The 16,042-nt window shown below is 49.1% G+C and overlaps 1 protein-coding gene across 1 annotated transcript in view; it reads right to left on the bottom strand.

The window, feature by feature from the left end:
- Positions 1-280: 280 nt before the first annotated feature.
- Positions 281-16,042, bottom strand: part of TFCP2L1 (transcription factor CP2 like 1) — a 67,433-nt gene continuing 51,671 nt past the window's right edge. Inside the window, exons 11-15 of the mRNA XM_055261584.2 lie at positions 15,815-15,905; positions 14,692-14,795; positions 12,430-12,572; positions 6,166-6,217; positions 281-4,984 (exon numbers count right to left, since the gene is read on the bottom strand). Of these exons, the coding sequence (XP_055117559.1) occupies positions 4,938-4,984; positions 6,166-6,217; positions 12,430-12,572; positions 14,692-14,795; positions 15,815-15,905 (437 nt within the window). The 3' untranslated portion in view covers positions 281-4,937. The remainder of the gene's footprint in view (positions 4,985-6,165; positions 6,218-12,429; positions 12,573-14,691; positions 14,796-15,814; positions 15,906-16,042) is intronic.

The following is a 16,042-nucleotide window of genomic DNA, read 5'->3' as shown; positions in this document are numbered from 1 at the left end:
TTAGAGGCATGAGCCACCACGTCCAGCTTTTTGTACGATTTTGATGGAGGGAAAAATGGGAAAGCCCCTCAGATTCATTTCATGGCAGGTTGGTGCCATCTGCAGAGATCACCAAGCCTGTATTTGTAAGAGGAGGAGATAGAGACCCAGAGAGGCAAAGAGACTCATACTTAGCGAGGGTCTGGGATCTAGGACCCTGACTTTTGGTTCCTGTTCCTCTTCCTACACCCCAGGCAGTGCCAATATATAATCCCCCACCCCCGCCCAATCATCCACTGTTTCCCACCCCCTCTGAGCGCCTAGGGACTTTCTCCCTCTGCTCCACTGACAACAGCCTAAGAGGCTTTTCCGTTTATTTCATCGACTTGTTAATGATTTTCAGATCTTCAGTTACTCAGGCCAGCCCCTGAAGCAACGCTGGACTTGGAAACTTGTGACCCTGGCTGGCTCCAGTCCACTGCTGGTAAAGCCTTCTCTAGGCTAATAGCTCTGTGTAAGGGGCTCTGGGCTGCCTGGGCAAGAGGTCACTAGGGCAACACCTGACCTTTGCTTAGGACCCCAAGTTAAAGCCTCGACCTCCCCACCCCGTCCTGTCCTTTCCACAGGCATACCATGCCCCTCCTCCAGCAAACCTATTATTCCTCCATTTAACAGCCTCTGTCCCTTCATCCAGAAGGGACAACCTGGTAAATAGGAAAGGGTTTACCTCAACCTTGCAAACAGATACCCCGCAAAAACCGTGATGACCTAAGAGTAAGGAACTCAGCTTTGGGCTTCCAGTTCAAGATGGTGGCCTGAGCACACGTGTCTGTCTTATTTCCCTCTGGGGTTCACTGTAAAAAGAAGCTGCAGTTCAGAAGCCACAGGTTGGTGGGAGTGTCCTGGGAAGAGCTGTCCTGCTCAATAGGCCAGCACCTCCGGACTCACAGGAAAGACCCTGGACAGCTGTGGGAAGGGCTTTGGCTTTTCTGTATGTCAATCAAATGAAAAATAAAACCTGGAGCTTTAGCTCATCTGACCCCTGTGGAAGGGATGAGCTGCTAAATTAGGCAGCTACTTTGGTACCAAATTACCATGTGTACTTTTTTTTGGTATTTATTATTTTCTATTCTTTCATAAGCTATAAGCTTTAACTATAACCACGAGAAGGTAAGAAGAGATGCCAGGGGCATGCCAGAAAAATGGAAGACTCTATTAATAGCACACTTAAGGTAACAGACTTTTATTACATCTTCTTTTGGAACTTAGAAGTAAAATATTAGCCTCCTACACTTTTGAGAATTAAAATTTAGCCCACCATCATTTGGCCTTGGTAGTGACATCACTTGGGTACAGTGATGAGAGACAGCCTGAGGGGCTGGACCTCAGAAGACTAAAGGTCTAGTCCTGGTCCTTCCACTAATGGGCTGTGTGACCCTGAGCACATTATTCCACTTCTAGGTGATTCAGTTTCCTCATGACTCAAAACAGGAAATCATTGGTATCGACCTTCCTCCAAGGACTAGTGTGTGGAGCTAGAACATGCACCAAGAAAGACTGGGGAACATCAGAGAGAGATAGGACTCGGTACCATTGACTCAGGTAAAGAGGGAGACAGCAAGAACAGAGTAGAAAGGCAGTGTAGAACTGGTGGAACCAAACACAGACTAAGTGGGAAAAAAAAAAAAAAAAAGGTAACCTTCCCAACAACAACACCACGTCCCAGGAAAGAGGATCTAGTAAGAAGCAGAGGCCTTTAGCAAAGGTGCCAAGACAATTCCGTAGAGAAAGGATATTCTTCTCAATAATCAGCAGTGGGACAAGCGGAGATACACAAGCAAAAGAATGAAGATGGACCCCTACTTCACATCATATATAAAAATATACTCGAAATGGATCAAAGACCATTGTGAGAACTAAAACTATACAAGTTCTTAGAAGAAAGCACAGGCATTAATCTTCTTAACCTTGGAAGGTTAACCATTAGGCAATGGTTTTCTAGATATGGCACCAAAAGCACAAGTGACAATAGAAAAAAAATAGGTATCTTGGAAATCATCAAAATTTAAAAGTTGTGTGTCTCAAAGGACACCATCAAGAAAGTGAAAACAATCCACAGAATGGGAGAACATTTTTACCAATCATATACCTGATAAAAGACTGGCGTCTAGAATATACAAATAGCTCACCCAACTCAAAAATAAAAAGAAGGCTCATCCCTGGTGGTCTAGTGGTTAGGAAAATAGAAAACAAAACAAAACAAAAAAGACAACTCGATTAAAAATAGGCAAAGGATCTGGATAGATCTTTCTCCAAAGAAGAAATACGCATGGCCCGTAAGCACAGGAAAAGACACTCAACATCAGTAGCCATCAGGGAAATGCAAATCAAAACCACAAGATAGCACTTCATACTCACTAGGATGCTAAAAGCAAAAAGACAGAAAATAGCAAGTGTTGGTGAGGATGTAGAGAAATTGAAACCTGGATACATTGCTGGTGGGAATGTAAAACGGTACAGCTGCTGTAGAAAATAGTCTGGCAGTTTCTCAAAAAGTTAAAACGGCCGGGCGTGGTGGCTCAAGCCTGTAATCCCAGCACTTTGGGAGGCTGAGGTGGGCGGATCACGAGGTCAGGAGATCGAGACCATCCTGGCTAACACGGTGAAACCCCGTCTCTACTAAAAATACAAAAAAAAAAGTAGCCGGGCGTGTTGGCGGGCACCTGTAGTCCCAGCTACTCGGGAGGCTGAGGCAGGAGAATGGTGTGAACCCGGGAGGCGGAGCTTGCAGTGAGCCGAGATCGCGCCACTGCACTCCAGCCTGGGCAACAGCGAGACCCCGTCTCAAAAAAAAAAAAAAAAAAAAATTAAAACCCGGAGTTACTATAAGACCTAGCAATTCCACTCCTATGTATATTCCCAAAAGAAATGAAAACATATGTCCACATAAAATCTTGTAGAAATATGTTCATAGCAGCATCATTTAGAGTAGCCAAAAAGTAAAAATACACAAATGTCCATCAACTGATGAATCAATAAACAAATGTGGTCTATCTATACAATGAAGTATTACTCAGCAATACAAAAGAATGAAGTACTGATACATCCTCAACTTGGACGGCCCTAGAAAACATTCAGTGGAAGAAGCCAGTCACAAAAGAGCTATCACATGATTCCAGATATATGAAATGTCTAGAGTCGGTCAATCTTACATAGAAAGTAGATTCATGGCTGCCTTGGACTGCAGGAGTTGGGCAAGTAGGGGAGTGACAGACATAGGGTATGGGGTTTTACTGGGGGTGATGAAAATGTACCAATGTTGATTGTAATTCTGTGAATTGATGGTGGTTCTGTGAATACAACTGGACACTAGCAATGGGTAAACTGAATGGCATGTGAATGACATCTCAATAAAGCTGTTAGTTAACCCACTCCCTGCTTCTCCTCTAAAGAAGGAAGAGGAATCAGGAGCCTGTCCTCACTCTGTTCTGTAGGAATGCCATGGCTATTACCCAACATAATGACTAACACAGCCCCTTTTATTCTGAAATGTCCTGGTTTATATGATAAATTTATATCGCTACCCTATCACTATGTGCTACCATGCAGGTGACTTTGCCCCTCTGAGCCTTGGTTTCCTCATCTATAAAACAAGTTCTACCCATTGTAGACCCTGTTTTATTCTGGTAATCCTTCAGTCTAGCACTTCATTCCACAGAAGCTCCATTTAGAAGCTATGACATCCCATTCAGGTGGTCAGAGGGTTCCCCACGAACCTAAATTAACAAAGAGCTGAAGCCCTGGGCCAGTAGAGATCACTGGATCCCAGGAACCAGAGGCAAGACAAAGACGAATTTCTGAGTCTACCACAGTTACTGACACTCAAATTTCCCGATAGTCAGGCCATTAAGAAAGATAATGCACCCATTCTGATGCACGCAAAATACCCTAAACATAGCCTCTACAAACAAACAAAGATAAACATTTAAGTGAGGGGCACTCAGAGAAAATACATTGTTCCTGTGGCAAGTTTAGCAGCAGTTCACCAAGGTCTTCTCTAACTTTCTGTAAGTCCATCCAAGAGGGCCTGGTATTGTGGTGGTCAAGGTCATCTGATGACACCTAGGAATGGAATGCTCATTCCTAATCCTCCTTACCCATGATTGCCAGGAAATAAAATAGTCTTTTTCTATTACCACGCCCCTAACCTCCCCACAAAGGGCCTCAGAACTAATGTCTCTGAGAAAGGCTGTGCACATACATTGTGGCATCCACCACGCCAATGCGCCAGTGCAGAGACAGGAGCACATCTTTGGGTTCCGCAGCAGCAGATCCTTAGAAACAACGTAGAGAAGAAAGAGGTAGAAGGCACAGAATAGCCCCACTCCCATCAATTCATCCAAGAACAGGAAAGGCGGATGCTCACCAGGGTCACTGAGAAGGGAAGCAAACCTGAAACAGGAGAATGAGGGCAAACTGCTCCCATCAAGTCAGCAGTGCTGGCCATGCAGCCAACTCCCAGAGGAGGAGGTAAAGGTACCAGCTTCCAGGGTGAAGCAGAGCTTTCTCTGGAGGCAGGAGAGCGGTCAGAAGGGACCAATACAGGCGGCACCAAGATACCCAATCAGCTTGCAACTAAGGGATGAGGGGTTTCAAAGCAGACGTCTCCACTGTTTGCCCTTTTAGAACGTCGGGGTTGGATCAATGGAAAAGAACAAGGAACCATTCAAAATCTGGAGGCCAAGAGGAAGGGAGAAAGGAGTCACTGGCTTTCTGTACACCGTACTTGGTGTCCACAGACTTCTGCTGGTTGGTGCTCTGTAGCTTTCACAGACTGGGAAGGGTCCCTCCTGGCCTCAGCTTGTCTGGTGAGGCCACAGCTTACAGTGGGGCAATTTCTACATCCATGGGGATCCACAGGGCTGGGAGCTGGAGGCAGGTACAAGGCCCACTGCTGCTCAGAGTCCACATTTCAGGATGATGTGGTAGCCATCATTGCTCTCGGCTGCAAGAGAGAAACACTGGGTGCATTTCACAGGAAAAAAGGTGCAGTGCCACAGTACTGGGGAGTCCCAAAAGGCATGCTGTTAGGGTATCAGCAAAGACCACCAAAATAGGGCTGCATACAGCAAAGCGGGCTGGCAGAAGCAGGGATCTCACATGCCCTGACATCTGCCTCGTTTAGTGTCTTTTTGACAATAGGTCTTTCTACCATAGCCCTAGGCCCAAGGATGAAAACCCATGTTCCAAGGAGGATTTGGACAACTGTGGTTCTCAGGGGTATTATGGCCCCCAAGCCCCTAAAGACACTTGGTGGCGGCTGGGCGTGGTGACTCACGCCTGTAATCCCAGCACTTTGGGAGGCCAAGGCGGGCAGATCACGAGATCAGGAGATCAAGACCATCCTGGCTAACATGGTGAAACCCCGTCTCTACTAAAAAAATAAAAAAAAATTAGCCGGACGTGGTGGCGGGCAACTGTAGTCCCAGCTACTCGGGAGGCTGAGGCAGGAGAATGGCATGAACCCGGGAGGCGGAGCTTGCAGTGAGCTGAGATCGCACCACTGCACTCCAGCCTGGGTGACAGAGCGAGACTCTGTCTCAAAAAAAAAAAAAAAGACACTCGGTGGCTAGATCCACGGGACAAGGTGGGAAATGGCCTCATCATGGTCCAGGGTCTATGAGTCAGTCAGAGGGCTTTTGTTCTGACATATCCTATACATGCACCCCAGCCCTTAGGAAGGCCACAGCAGGTCTTTCTCTACCTTTTATGAATAAATACACGTTCCTGGCCCACAGGCTCTTCCTCGGCAGAGCACAGGCACATTGTCAGGTGGGCCCCCTCGTCCCCCATCCCGACCCATGCTGCCTGCAGACTCCGTGGCTGTATTCCAGGCTTGATCTTCCTGGAGGACCCCAGGAAACCCACAACGCATCTCGCTTCTACTCAACGCTGAGTTCGTAGAAAACAAGTTGCCTGGCCCAGGATTTCCCTTTCAGAAATGACCCTGGGGGCCAATCTCACTAGTTCTGCCATTTCTAGGGCTAGCTTTCACAGAGAGTTTGGGCTTTCTTTTTCTCAAAGGCTTTTCCCAGGTCAGCACTCTCTGGAAGGGCCCATCCGGCAGGCAGGCCCCACCCTCTCACCTGCCCCCACAACTACCTTAGGGGGAGGGGGAGGCTTCACCTTTAATTGTGCTGAGGACAAAACAGGATTCATCTTGGAAATTCTGCACCATCTGAGAGACAAAAGAGAGAACATGTTCCTTCAACCATGAGTTCATCATTTGGGAAGCCTCGGCGGCAGAGCCTAGCCACGCGCAGCTGCAGAAACACCACTGCCACGGTGCCTACACACACAGGAACACGGTAAACACCACTGCCACGGTGCCTACACACACAGGAACACGGTAAACACCACTGCCACGGTGCCTACACACACAGGAATGCGGTAAACACCACTGCCACGGTGCCTACACACACAGGAACACGGTAAACACCACTGCCACGGTGCCTACACACACAGGAATGCGGTAAACACCACTGCCACGGTGCCTACACACACAGGAACGCGGTAAACACCACTGCCACGGTGCCTACACACACAGGAACATGGTAAACACCATTGCCACGGTGCCTACACACACAGGAATGCGGTAAACACCACTGCCACGGTGCCTACATACACAGGAACACGGTAAACACCATTGCCACGGTGCCTACACACACAGGAACACGGTAAACACCATTGCCACGGTGCCTATACACACAGGAACACGGTAAACACCACTGCCACGGTGCCTACGAATGCAGCAGGAACATGGTTCTGCTACAACATTCACTGAAAAATAAGGACACAGAATCAAGGTGTGACATGATTGCAATTTAAGTAACGGAAACCTGAACATAACCCCAACCATCTAGTATGAACATGAAGGATGGAAAGAGGCCCAAACAGGAATCAAGATGTTACCATTTAATACTGGACCACTGATTTATGTTTGTTTGCACTATTTTTGCTTTTTCCTAGTTACTGATTCTTCCAGTCTCTATAACGGACACATTATAGGAATGTGTATGTGACTAATGGCAACAGATAAAAACAACTAAATAAAATGTTTTTAAAAATAGAAACCTTGGTACTTAGTAGGATCTGCCCATCAGCGTCCTACAAACACAAAATATAAAGGAGGGTTCCACTACCTGTGTCTATAAATGTGGCAGGAAACTAACGACTCTGCTCAGCAGCCTCCTCTCTGGCGTTCTAATTTTGATGAACTACCCAGTGACCTTGAACAAGCCAACCTTTTTAACTTCCTGTCTCCATGGCCCTATCTGTAAAATGGGGCTGATTTAATGATAAAAATATAAGCAGAATGTAGAGCAACAGGAACAGGTGTCCACTACTGATGGGGATGTAAATCTTTCTAACACTGTTCATGGGACTCAGTAAGAATGACCATGCACTTCCAACAAGGAAATTTTCCTACATTCTCCTACAAGTCACGAGCCCTGGACAAACTCCTGCATCACAAAGACGGGCATGAGGCTGGTTAGCGCAGCACCGTCTGCAGTAACACAAAACTCCTACCAGCCCTGTCAATCAACAGCAGAAGCATGAACCAGATGTGATGGAATCACGCTCCTCAGCAGTGCCAATGAGTGCCAGCTGTATACTTCAACATGCATGACCTTCCAAACAAAATGTGAAATGAAAGAAATCACAGAAGAATACTCTATGATTTTACTCATAGAAAGTTTTTAAATAGCAAAATTAAACAATATATTGAGGAAGAACAAGGGAATGCTTAATAGAAAATTCATACTAGCCAGTTGGCTGTTATGAAATCAGTCCACAAAGGGGCTTCTCATATAACATTCTGGTAACCTGAGTGCAGGTACATGGGTACTTCAATGGTTCTTTAACTGTATAAGTAAGTCTTACAAATTCTTTCCATATTTATACTGCATTTCACAATTTACATTTAAAGAATATTTTTAAAATATATAAACAGGCCGGGCGCGGTGGCTCACACCTGTAATCTCAGGACTTTGGGAGGCTGAGGCAGGTGGATCACCTGAGGTCAGGAGTTCCAGATCAACCTGGCCAACATGGTGAAACCCCATCTCTACTAAAAATACAAAATTAGCCAGGCACGGTGGCAGGTGCCTGTAATCCCAGCTACTCAGAAGGCTAAGGCAAGAGAATCACTTGAACGCAGGAGGTGGAGATTGCAGTGAGCTGAGATCACATCACTGCACTTCAGCCTGAGCGACAGAGTGAGACTGTCTCCAAATAAAATAAAATAAAATATATAAACATACAATACACACACACACACACACACGCACACAGACACACAGACACACACTAGCTAACACAATAGCAAAACCCCTTTTCAAATTGAAAAAATGCCATCCACATTTTATGGCCCGCTCTGGATTACTACCTCGAATCTTGCAAATCCATCCACCTGTCGCCCCCCGCCCCTCCCACAGGGCCTAATGATGCGTGAAGTACATTTATTCTATTCTGCTGGCCTGCTCCATCTAGCACTCTTGGCAGCCCAGCCACTTGGGCATGCAAAGCCCTATGCAGAGCCCACATGGGCTTAATCAGTAACTCTCTTGTTTAATGAAGTGCCCTTGCACCCCAGGGGCCGGTTCCGTGGCTGGCCAGGCTGCCTCCAGCACTCTGGGCAATTAAGAACCAAAGGTTTCCAATAGATTCGGGGTTAAGAGGCAAGGAGACTTTGGGGAATGAGAATCGCCTACTTAGGCGAGGTGGCATTTGGGTTCTGCTCTCTGCTTCACTTGCTTCACTGCCTACTCTTGAGCACACAGGACAAGCTGAGGAAGGAACTGCCTTCAGGGACCCGTGAAATTGTAAGCGTTCCCCACATTTTTCGCTTTTGTCTTCACAAAAGGAAATGTATTTTGAAATGCAAAGTGACAAGCCTTCAGTGACACTACAGCTGTCCACTGCTCACAGCCTGTCCACCTTCCTGGCTATTCTAAAGTCAGCTCTCAGGTTAGGAACCTCAGGCTTCATTTTCCTCCTCTGTAAAATAGGAGTTAAAAAAAAAAATAGCTAGGCCGAGCGCAGTGGCTCACACCTGTAATCCCAGCACCTTGGGAGGCCAAGGCAGGTGAATTGCTTGAGCCCAGGAGTTCAAGACCAGCCTGGGCAACATGGTGAAATGTTATCGCTACAAAAAATTAAAAAAAAAAAATTAGCCAGGCATGGTGGAACATGCCTGTGGTCCCAGCTACTCAGAAGGCTGAGGTAGAAGGATCCCCTGAGCCCAGGAGGTCGAGGCTGCAATAAGTCTAGCTGTGACTGGGCCACTGCACTCCAGCCTTGGTTACAGAGTGAAACCATGTCTCAAAAAAAAAAAAACAAAAAAAAACAAAAAAAAGCTCAATTAGATTTGGATGTAATAATATAAACGTAATTCTTAACTGGTGAACTGGTGACAAAAATAGCAAGTTGCAGATAAACGTACGGCTGTATGTTTGCTGCATGTTTTAATTTTTTTTTTTTTTTGAGATGGAGTCTCGCTCTGTTGCCCAGGCTGGAGTGCAGTGGCACAATCTCGGCTCACTGAAACCTCTGCCTCCAGGGTTCAAGCGATTCTCCTGGCTCAGCCTCCCGAGTAGCTGGGATTACAGGCACCCACCATGCCTGACTAATTTTTGTGTTTTTAGTAGAGACAGGGTTTCGTCATGTTGGCCAGGCGGGTCTCGAACTCCTAACCTCAGGTGATCCGCCTGCCTCAGCCTCCCAAAGTGCTAGGATTACAGATGTGAGCCACCATGCCCAGCCTGCATGTTTTAAAAACCCACACCTACATACACTAGGGCACACACAGAGACCAGAGCACAAAAAATTGCCTTGCAGAATGAATCACATCAAACTTAACAGAAACTATTCCAGGAGGAAAGAATGGGGCAGGTAAGGGTTTTTCACATTTACCTTCTGCTGTTCTATGTTGCTTAACTTCTTATACTAATTACAAATTACTTTTTAATGTAAAAGACAGGGAAAATCCACCTTGCTGGCCTCCAGGACTGAGAGGAAGTGTTCGTGAACATTCAAGGACTCTGGCAGTTTAATGACAAGTGGCAAGAGGATTATTACTAGTAATGTCAACCTGTGAAATATACAAACCCGGAAAAGCCTGACATTTTTATACATCCCCAAAACTAAAAAGATTTCTCCACCACTAGCTTCCCCAAATAATAAGTGCCCCGCAGAACCATGGTCAATGACACCACCCACCACTCGTTTAGTGTCTCCTGGCACCTGCTACTGTTCTCTCACCTTATCTGTACTACAGTCCGTTTGACAGGTATATGCATCCCTGTTTTGCAGATGTGGAAACTGTGGCACAGAGAGGTTCAGTAAATTTCCCCCAAAGTCATTCAGCAACTAGGAGGTAGTTTTGGGTGGGGACACCAGTCCAATTCCAAAGCCTGCATTTTCTCTACTTTTCCCAGCCACTGTTTCTGTATTCAGTGTCAACAGGTCAGGAACACTCTTGGCAGCATCACCAGCAAAGGCAATGACCAGGGATGGGAAGAAACGAATTGGAGTCTTAATCCACAAATACTGGCCTTGTGTCCTACCACTCCTTTGCTGGTCCAGCTCAGGTGGGGCTCTATAATCCTCTATACAGAGGCCTTCAGAATTCCCAGAAGTGCTTGGGGTCTGCTGGGGGCTGAAGTGGGGGCACACGATCCCATCCCGCTCCCACCAGCACAGTCCTATGTTTCTGTTTGTTTGTTTTGTTTTGTTTTTGAGATGGAGTTTCGCTTTTGTTGCCCAGGCTGGAGTGCAATGGCATGATCTCAGCTCACCGCAACCTCCACCTCCCAGGTTTAAGCGATTCTCCTGCCTCAGCCTCCCGAGTAGCTGGGATTACAGGCATGCACCACCACATCCGGCTAATTTTGTATTTTCAGTAGAGAAGGGGTTTCTCCATGTTGGCCAGGCCATCTCAAACTCCCGACCTCAGGTGATCCACCCAGCTTGGCTTCCCAAAGTGCTGGGATTACAGGTGTGAGCCACCGTGCCCAGCCACAGCTCTGTGTTTAAAGGCTTCACTTCAGCTGGTGTGGGGGCTCATGCCTGTAATCCCAGCACTTTGGAAGGCCAAGGTGGGTGGATCACTTGAGCCCAGGAGTTTGAGACCAGCCTGGGCAACATGGCAAAACTCTGTCTCTACAAAAAATTAGGCAGGCGTGGTGGTAAGTGCCTGTAAGTCCCAGCTACTTAGGAGCCTGAGGTGGGAGGATGGCCTGAGCCTGGGAGGTGGAGGTTGCAGTAAGCTGAGATCACACCAGCCTGAGTGATAGAGCAAGACCTTATCTCACAACAACAACAACAAAAACAACAACAACAACAACAACAACAAAAGGCTGGGCATGATGGCTCACACCTGTAATCTCAGCACTTTGGGAGGCTGAGGGAGGAGGATCGCTTGAGCCCAAGAGTTCAAGACCAGCCTGGGCAATGCAGCGAGACCCTATCTCAATGTTTTTAATACAAAAATTTTAAAATAAATAGATAAAGGCTTCACTTCAGCAGGGGCTGGGTGCCTTGCAGGCTCAGAGCTTGGGCCCTGCAGCTCCAGTCCCTGGGTTCCCACCATAGCTCCACCCCTTACCCACTGTTCAACCTGGGGCAGCTACTCAGCCTCTGTGCCTCAGTCCTGCATCTGTGAAATGGGATAATAATAACACCCACATCATATAGAGGCAGGCAGGATTAAATAAGTCGCTATGCATACACTTAAAACAAGTACACACTCCTGTTATTAGGTGGAAGGGGTCCAGGATAGAACAAACTTAAAAGCCTCTGTTCTACATCATGCAAAGAATGCCTAACCCTTTGGCAGGCATATTGAACACCCCCTTCTTAGCCGTGAGCGGGGTCAGAGCCCTGGAGACCACAGTACCTGAGCCCTCTGCCAGTAGCTGCTTGTGCTCTGCACTGTGCTGTGCCACCCGGGAAGGCTGTGGCAACTTCACCACTTGGCAGAGGCCTCTGCTCTCCTCTCCCACAAGCCACAGCCTCGCCAACACCTGCCCCGGCGTCCATTTCACCTCTCCCTGGGGCCTGTCGCCCACCCTGGGGGAACACCCCTCTCCTGACCTCCACAGCCCTGACTATAAGCACCTTGGGGCAGAGTGGAGTCTGTCCTTCTGGCTCCCACAGGGCACCCAGCCCAGGAGGGGTAAGGAGTGCCTACTTGGCATGGCAGCCATTCAGACCCAGACGGGGCCTCAGCACTCTCCATCACAGCCCCGGACAGCCACAGCTGCAGGTGGCGTGCAGATGAACCTGTCTGTCACTCTCAAACCCAAGTGTGTTTCTGGGGCAGGGGTTCTGACGCTCCTCCCATGGCCCAGAGGCCATTGTCGGGGCAGGCCGGGCAGCAGCCCTTACCTCGTTGCTCACCACCACATGGATGCCCGTGGGGCCCTGCCGGTAGACTCGGTGGATGTGCTGGGGGGAGATGCTGTACAGGTTGGCGATCTTCTCAATCAGCTCCAAGGTGGTCAGCTCTTCCAGGAAGATGGCGTGGTACACTGGGGGAAGGAGGAGCAAGTGCTGCTTTCCAAGTGGCCATTCCGTCAGCGTGAGCCTGCCTACGCCCTCCCACCCGCCCTGAGAAAGCAGTAAATCCTTTGTCAAAATGCCATGCCCAGGGCAGCAGGGCAGGACCACACTGCCACTCTTTTTGTTTTGTTTTGTTTTGCGATGGAGTCTCACTCCGTCGCCCAAGCTGGAGTGCAGTGGCGTGATCTCAGCTCACTGCAACCTCCGTCTCCTGGGTTCAAGTGATTCTCCTGCCTCAGCCTCCCCAGTAGCTAGGATTACAGGTGTGCACCACCACACCTGGCTAATTTTTGTATTTTTAGTAGAAATGGGGTTTCACCATGTTGGCCAGGCTGGTCTCGAACTCCCGACCTCAGGTGATCCGCTCGCCTCAGCCTCCCAAAGTGCTGGGATTACAGGGATGAGCCACCGCACCTAGCCAGGCTGCCACTCTTGATTCCTCTTGGTCTCTCTTGGGGTGCTTATGTGAAATGCAGAGAACCCTAGACCCATCCCTGGCCCAGTGACACCCAGCTGGGCTGAAGGGAATATCAGGCAATTCTGACATGCAGCCAGATGTGAACCCACTTCAGAAGGAAGGAACAAATTCTGTCCCTTTTCAGCTCTTTTTGCTGTTTAAAGGGTTCTTGGATAGCTGGAGGGCAATGAGTGAAAGTTAAAAGGAACTATTACTTGACAACAGAAAGCAGAAGCCCTGGTCTTTCCCCTCGCCGCAACACAAACCGTACTCAGCCTCAATACAGTAACCCTAAGGAGAGAAGGGGGCACCAGGAGGGCACCATGCTGTCAGCAAGTGGGAAGAAAACAGTGACACTGACACAGACACAGCCTGCACCAGCCAGGCAGGAGCAAATGCCACCGGCAACCCAGGGTGGGTTACTCAACTTCAAGGGACCTCAAGTTCCTCGAAAGCAAATGCAATTGGATTAAATTCAAGATTCCCAAGCCTTTCCCTCGCCTGAGAAACCCTTGGTTCAGTAAACCTCATCAGAGTCCCAATATTTTAAAAGCACACACAGGTGGGTGTGGCAGCTCATGCCTATAATCCCAGCACTCTGGGTGGCCAAGGCAGGGAGATCTCTGGAGCCCAGGAGTTTGAGACCAGCCTGGGCAACAGAATGAGACTCCATCTCTACAAAAACATACAAGAATTAGCCAGGTGTGAGGGTGTGCACTTTTCTTTTTTTTTTTCCTGAGACAGAGTCTTACTTTGTCACCCAGGCTGGAGTGTAGTGGAATGATCTTGGCTCACTGCAGCCTCTGCCTCCTGGGTTCAAATGATTCTCCTGCCTCAGCTGGGATTACAAGCGCGACCATGCCTGGCTAATTTTTGCATTTTTTTTAGTAGAGATGGATTTCACCATGTTGGCCAGGCTGGTCTCAAACTCCTGACCTCAAGTGATCTGCCTGCCTCGGCCTCCCAAAGTGCTGGGATTACAGGCATAAGCCACGGCGCCCGGCCTACTTTTTCAATATTTAGAGATTGGGTCTTGGTATGTTGCCCAGGCTGGCCTTGAACTCCTGGGCACAAGCAATCCTCCCACCTCCCCAGGTGCTGGAATTATAGGTGTGAACCACCACACCCAGCCATAATTTTGCTCCTAAAACAAACCAAGCTGCCAGCAAAAAGAAGTAGCAGGATCCCAGGCTGACGCCTTTCACCATGGCCACTGGGAGTGCTCGGTGGGAGCAGGAAGGCTGACAGCCACACCTCTGAGGTCCTCGAGAGTCTCCTCTCATCAGGAGCTGCATGGGGAGCAGTTTGAGGAAACAAAAAGCTCCGGGGTGGGCATTCCTGGCTCCAATCCTGACTGCCACTCACTGGAAGCAAGATCTGGGACAATCCCAACACCTTCCCAAGCCTCGGGGTGTGCACTGAGGCAGCACCCACACTGCGGGGCCGCCACAAGGTCAGACCATGCGCCATGCAAGGAGCACGCACTAGGCTGCCCTTTCCACGTGTGGGCATGTGGGAGCCCAGGACTGTCCTGTACATTCACTGGAAGTGAACAGAGGCCAGACTGCGGGCTTGGAAGCCAGGCTGCAGGACCCAATGTGTGGGTCCCAGCTCTGCTCCCCACAACTCACCACACAGGTTGCTGTCTCCACTGCCGTCCCGCTTCTGCTGCAGGGGCACTCGATTCTGCTCCAGCTCCTGACAGACATAAATGGTCATCTTTGGCCTCACATTCCTGGCAGGAGAAGAGAAAATAAATAATAGGTGTGGTGGACCAGGCACAGTTGTTTCAGAATATTCCAGGATGGAAACAACAGTGGGCAGAACTCGGGGGGGAAGAAAGACAGCGGTGGTGACGTGGAGTGCCTGTCATGGGGTGGTGGATGACACTCCCAGGTCCCGCAGCCTGCCAAGGGGCGCTCTGCCCCAGACCACGAAGCTCAACATACAAGACGTTTTCAGGCAACAATTAGAGCAAGCACTGTCTGTGGCTTGCTGTGTACCAGGTATTGTTCTCAGAACGTGCGTAACTCATTTCATCCTCATACAACTTGTGAGGGAGCTAGGACCATCGCTCTCATTACACAGTTGAGGAAACTGAGGCTCACAGGGCAAAGGGCTATCCCTTCACTGCATAGCACCTAAGAGGCAGATCTGGGACTCAAACCCAGGCTCTCACTCTAAAACCATGCTGTCCATGTGTAGCTATTAAAACTTAAATTCACTAAAGTTAAATAAAAATTTCGTCCATCACATCAGCCTCGGTCCAAGTGCTCCACAGCCACACGTGGCCAGCACGGCTGCAGCTGTCTCTGCCGTGGCAGGAAGGTGTGCAGGACGGTGCTGCTCTGGAGTCTGCACTGAAACTGCTGCATGATACCATCTGGCCCCAGTCCACAGCTCCCCTCAGGGAGGGAGCAGCTCGAGCCCAGGACCACACAAGCATCTGAGAACATGGGCAAGTGGCTCAGAGGCCGAGATCCAGAGGCCAAGGCTCTCGTCCAACCAAGAAGAGGGAGGGGCCTCCAGGCAGGGTCTGCGGCAGCCGGCCGCATCTCCCACTGCACTGTCTCACTCCCCTGCTGCGGCCCGTGCCCCTCTTGCCACATTTCCTCCCACACTTGACTCCACCCTGCAGGAGTCCTGCCCCCCGAGCCAGACCACCCGCCATCCAAGAGGCTGAAGTAGGGGTTTCCCACCACATGCCACGGGACACAAGCCTCTGGCTGGCTTCACAGAGAAACCAACACCTACCGGCCTTTGATGGCATTGAAGAGCCGGATCCCATCTGCGGGACCACAGATCTGGACCAAATCATCTCGGGACATCTTCAGCAAGTCAGCACCTAAGCAGAAAAACGGGGATGCCTGTTACATGGAACACAGAGAAAGGGCTTTGTCCCCAAGCACCTGCAGACCCCATAGAGTTGGGGGTAGGGGGTGGGGAAGAGCCAGCTGCACCATCTCACAGAGAGAAAATGGC

Source organism: Symphalangus syndactylus, chromosome 22 (genome assembly GCF_028878055.3).
Source record: "Symphalangus syndactylus isolate Jambi chromosome 22, NHGRI_mSymSyn1-v2.1_pri, whole genome shotgun sequence".
Classification (NCBI taxonomy): Eukaryota; Metazoa; Chordata; class Mammalia; order Primates; family Hylobatidae; genus Symphalangus; species Symphalangus syndactylus.
The sequence above is the reverse complement of the archived record's forward strand: the minus strand, read 5'-3'. Positions and strand labels throughout refer to the sequence as shown.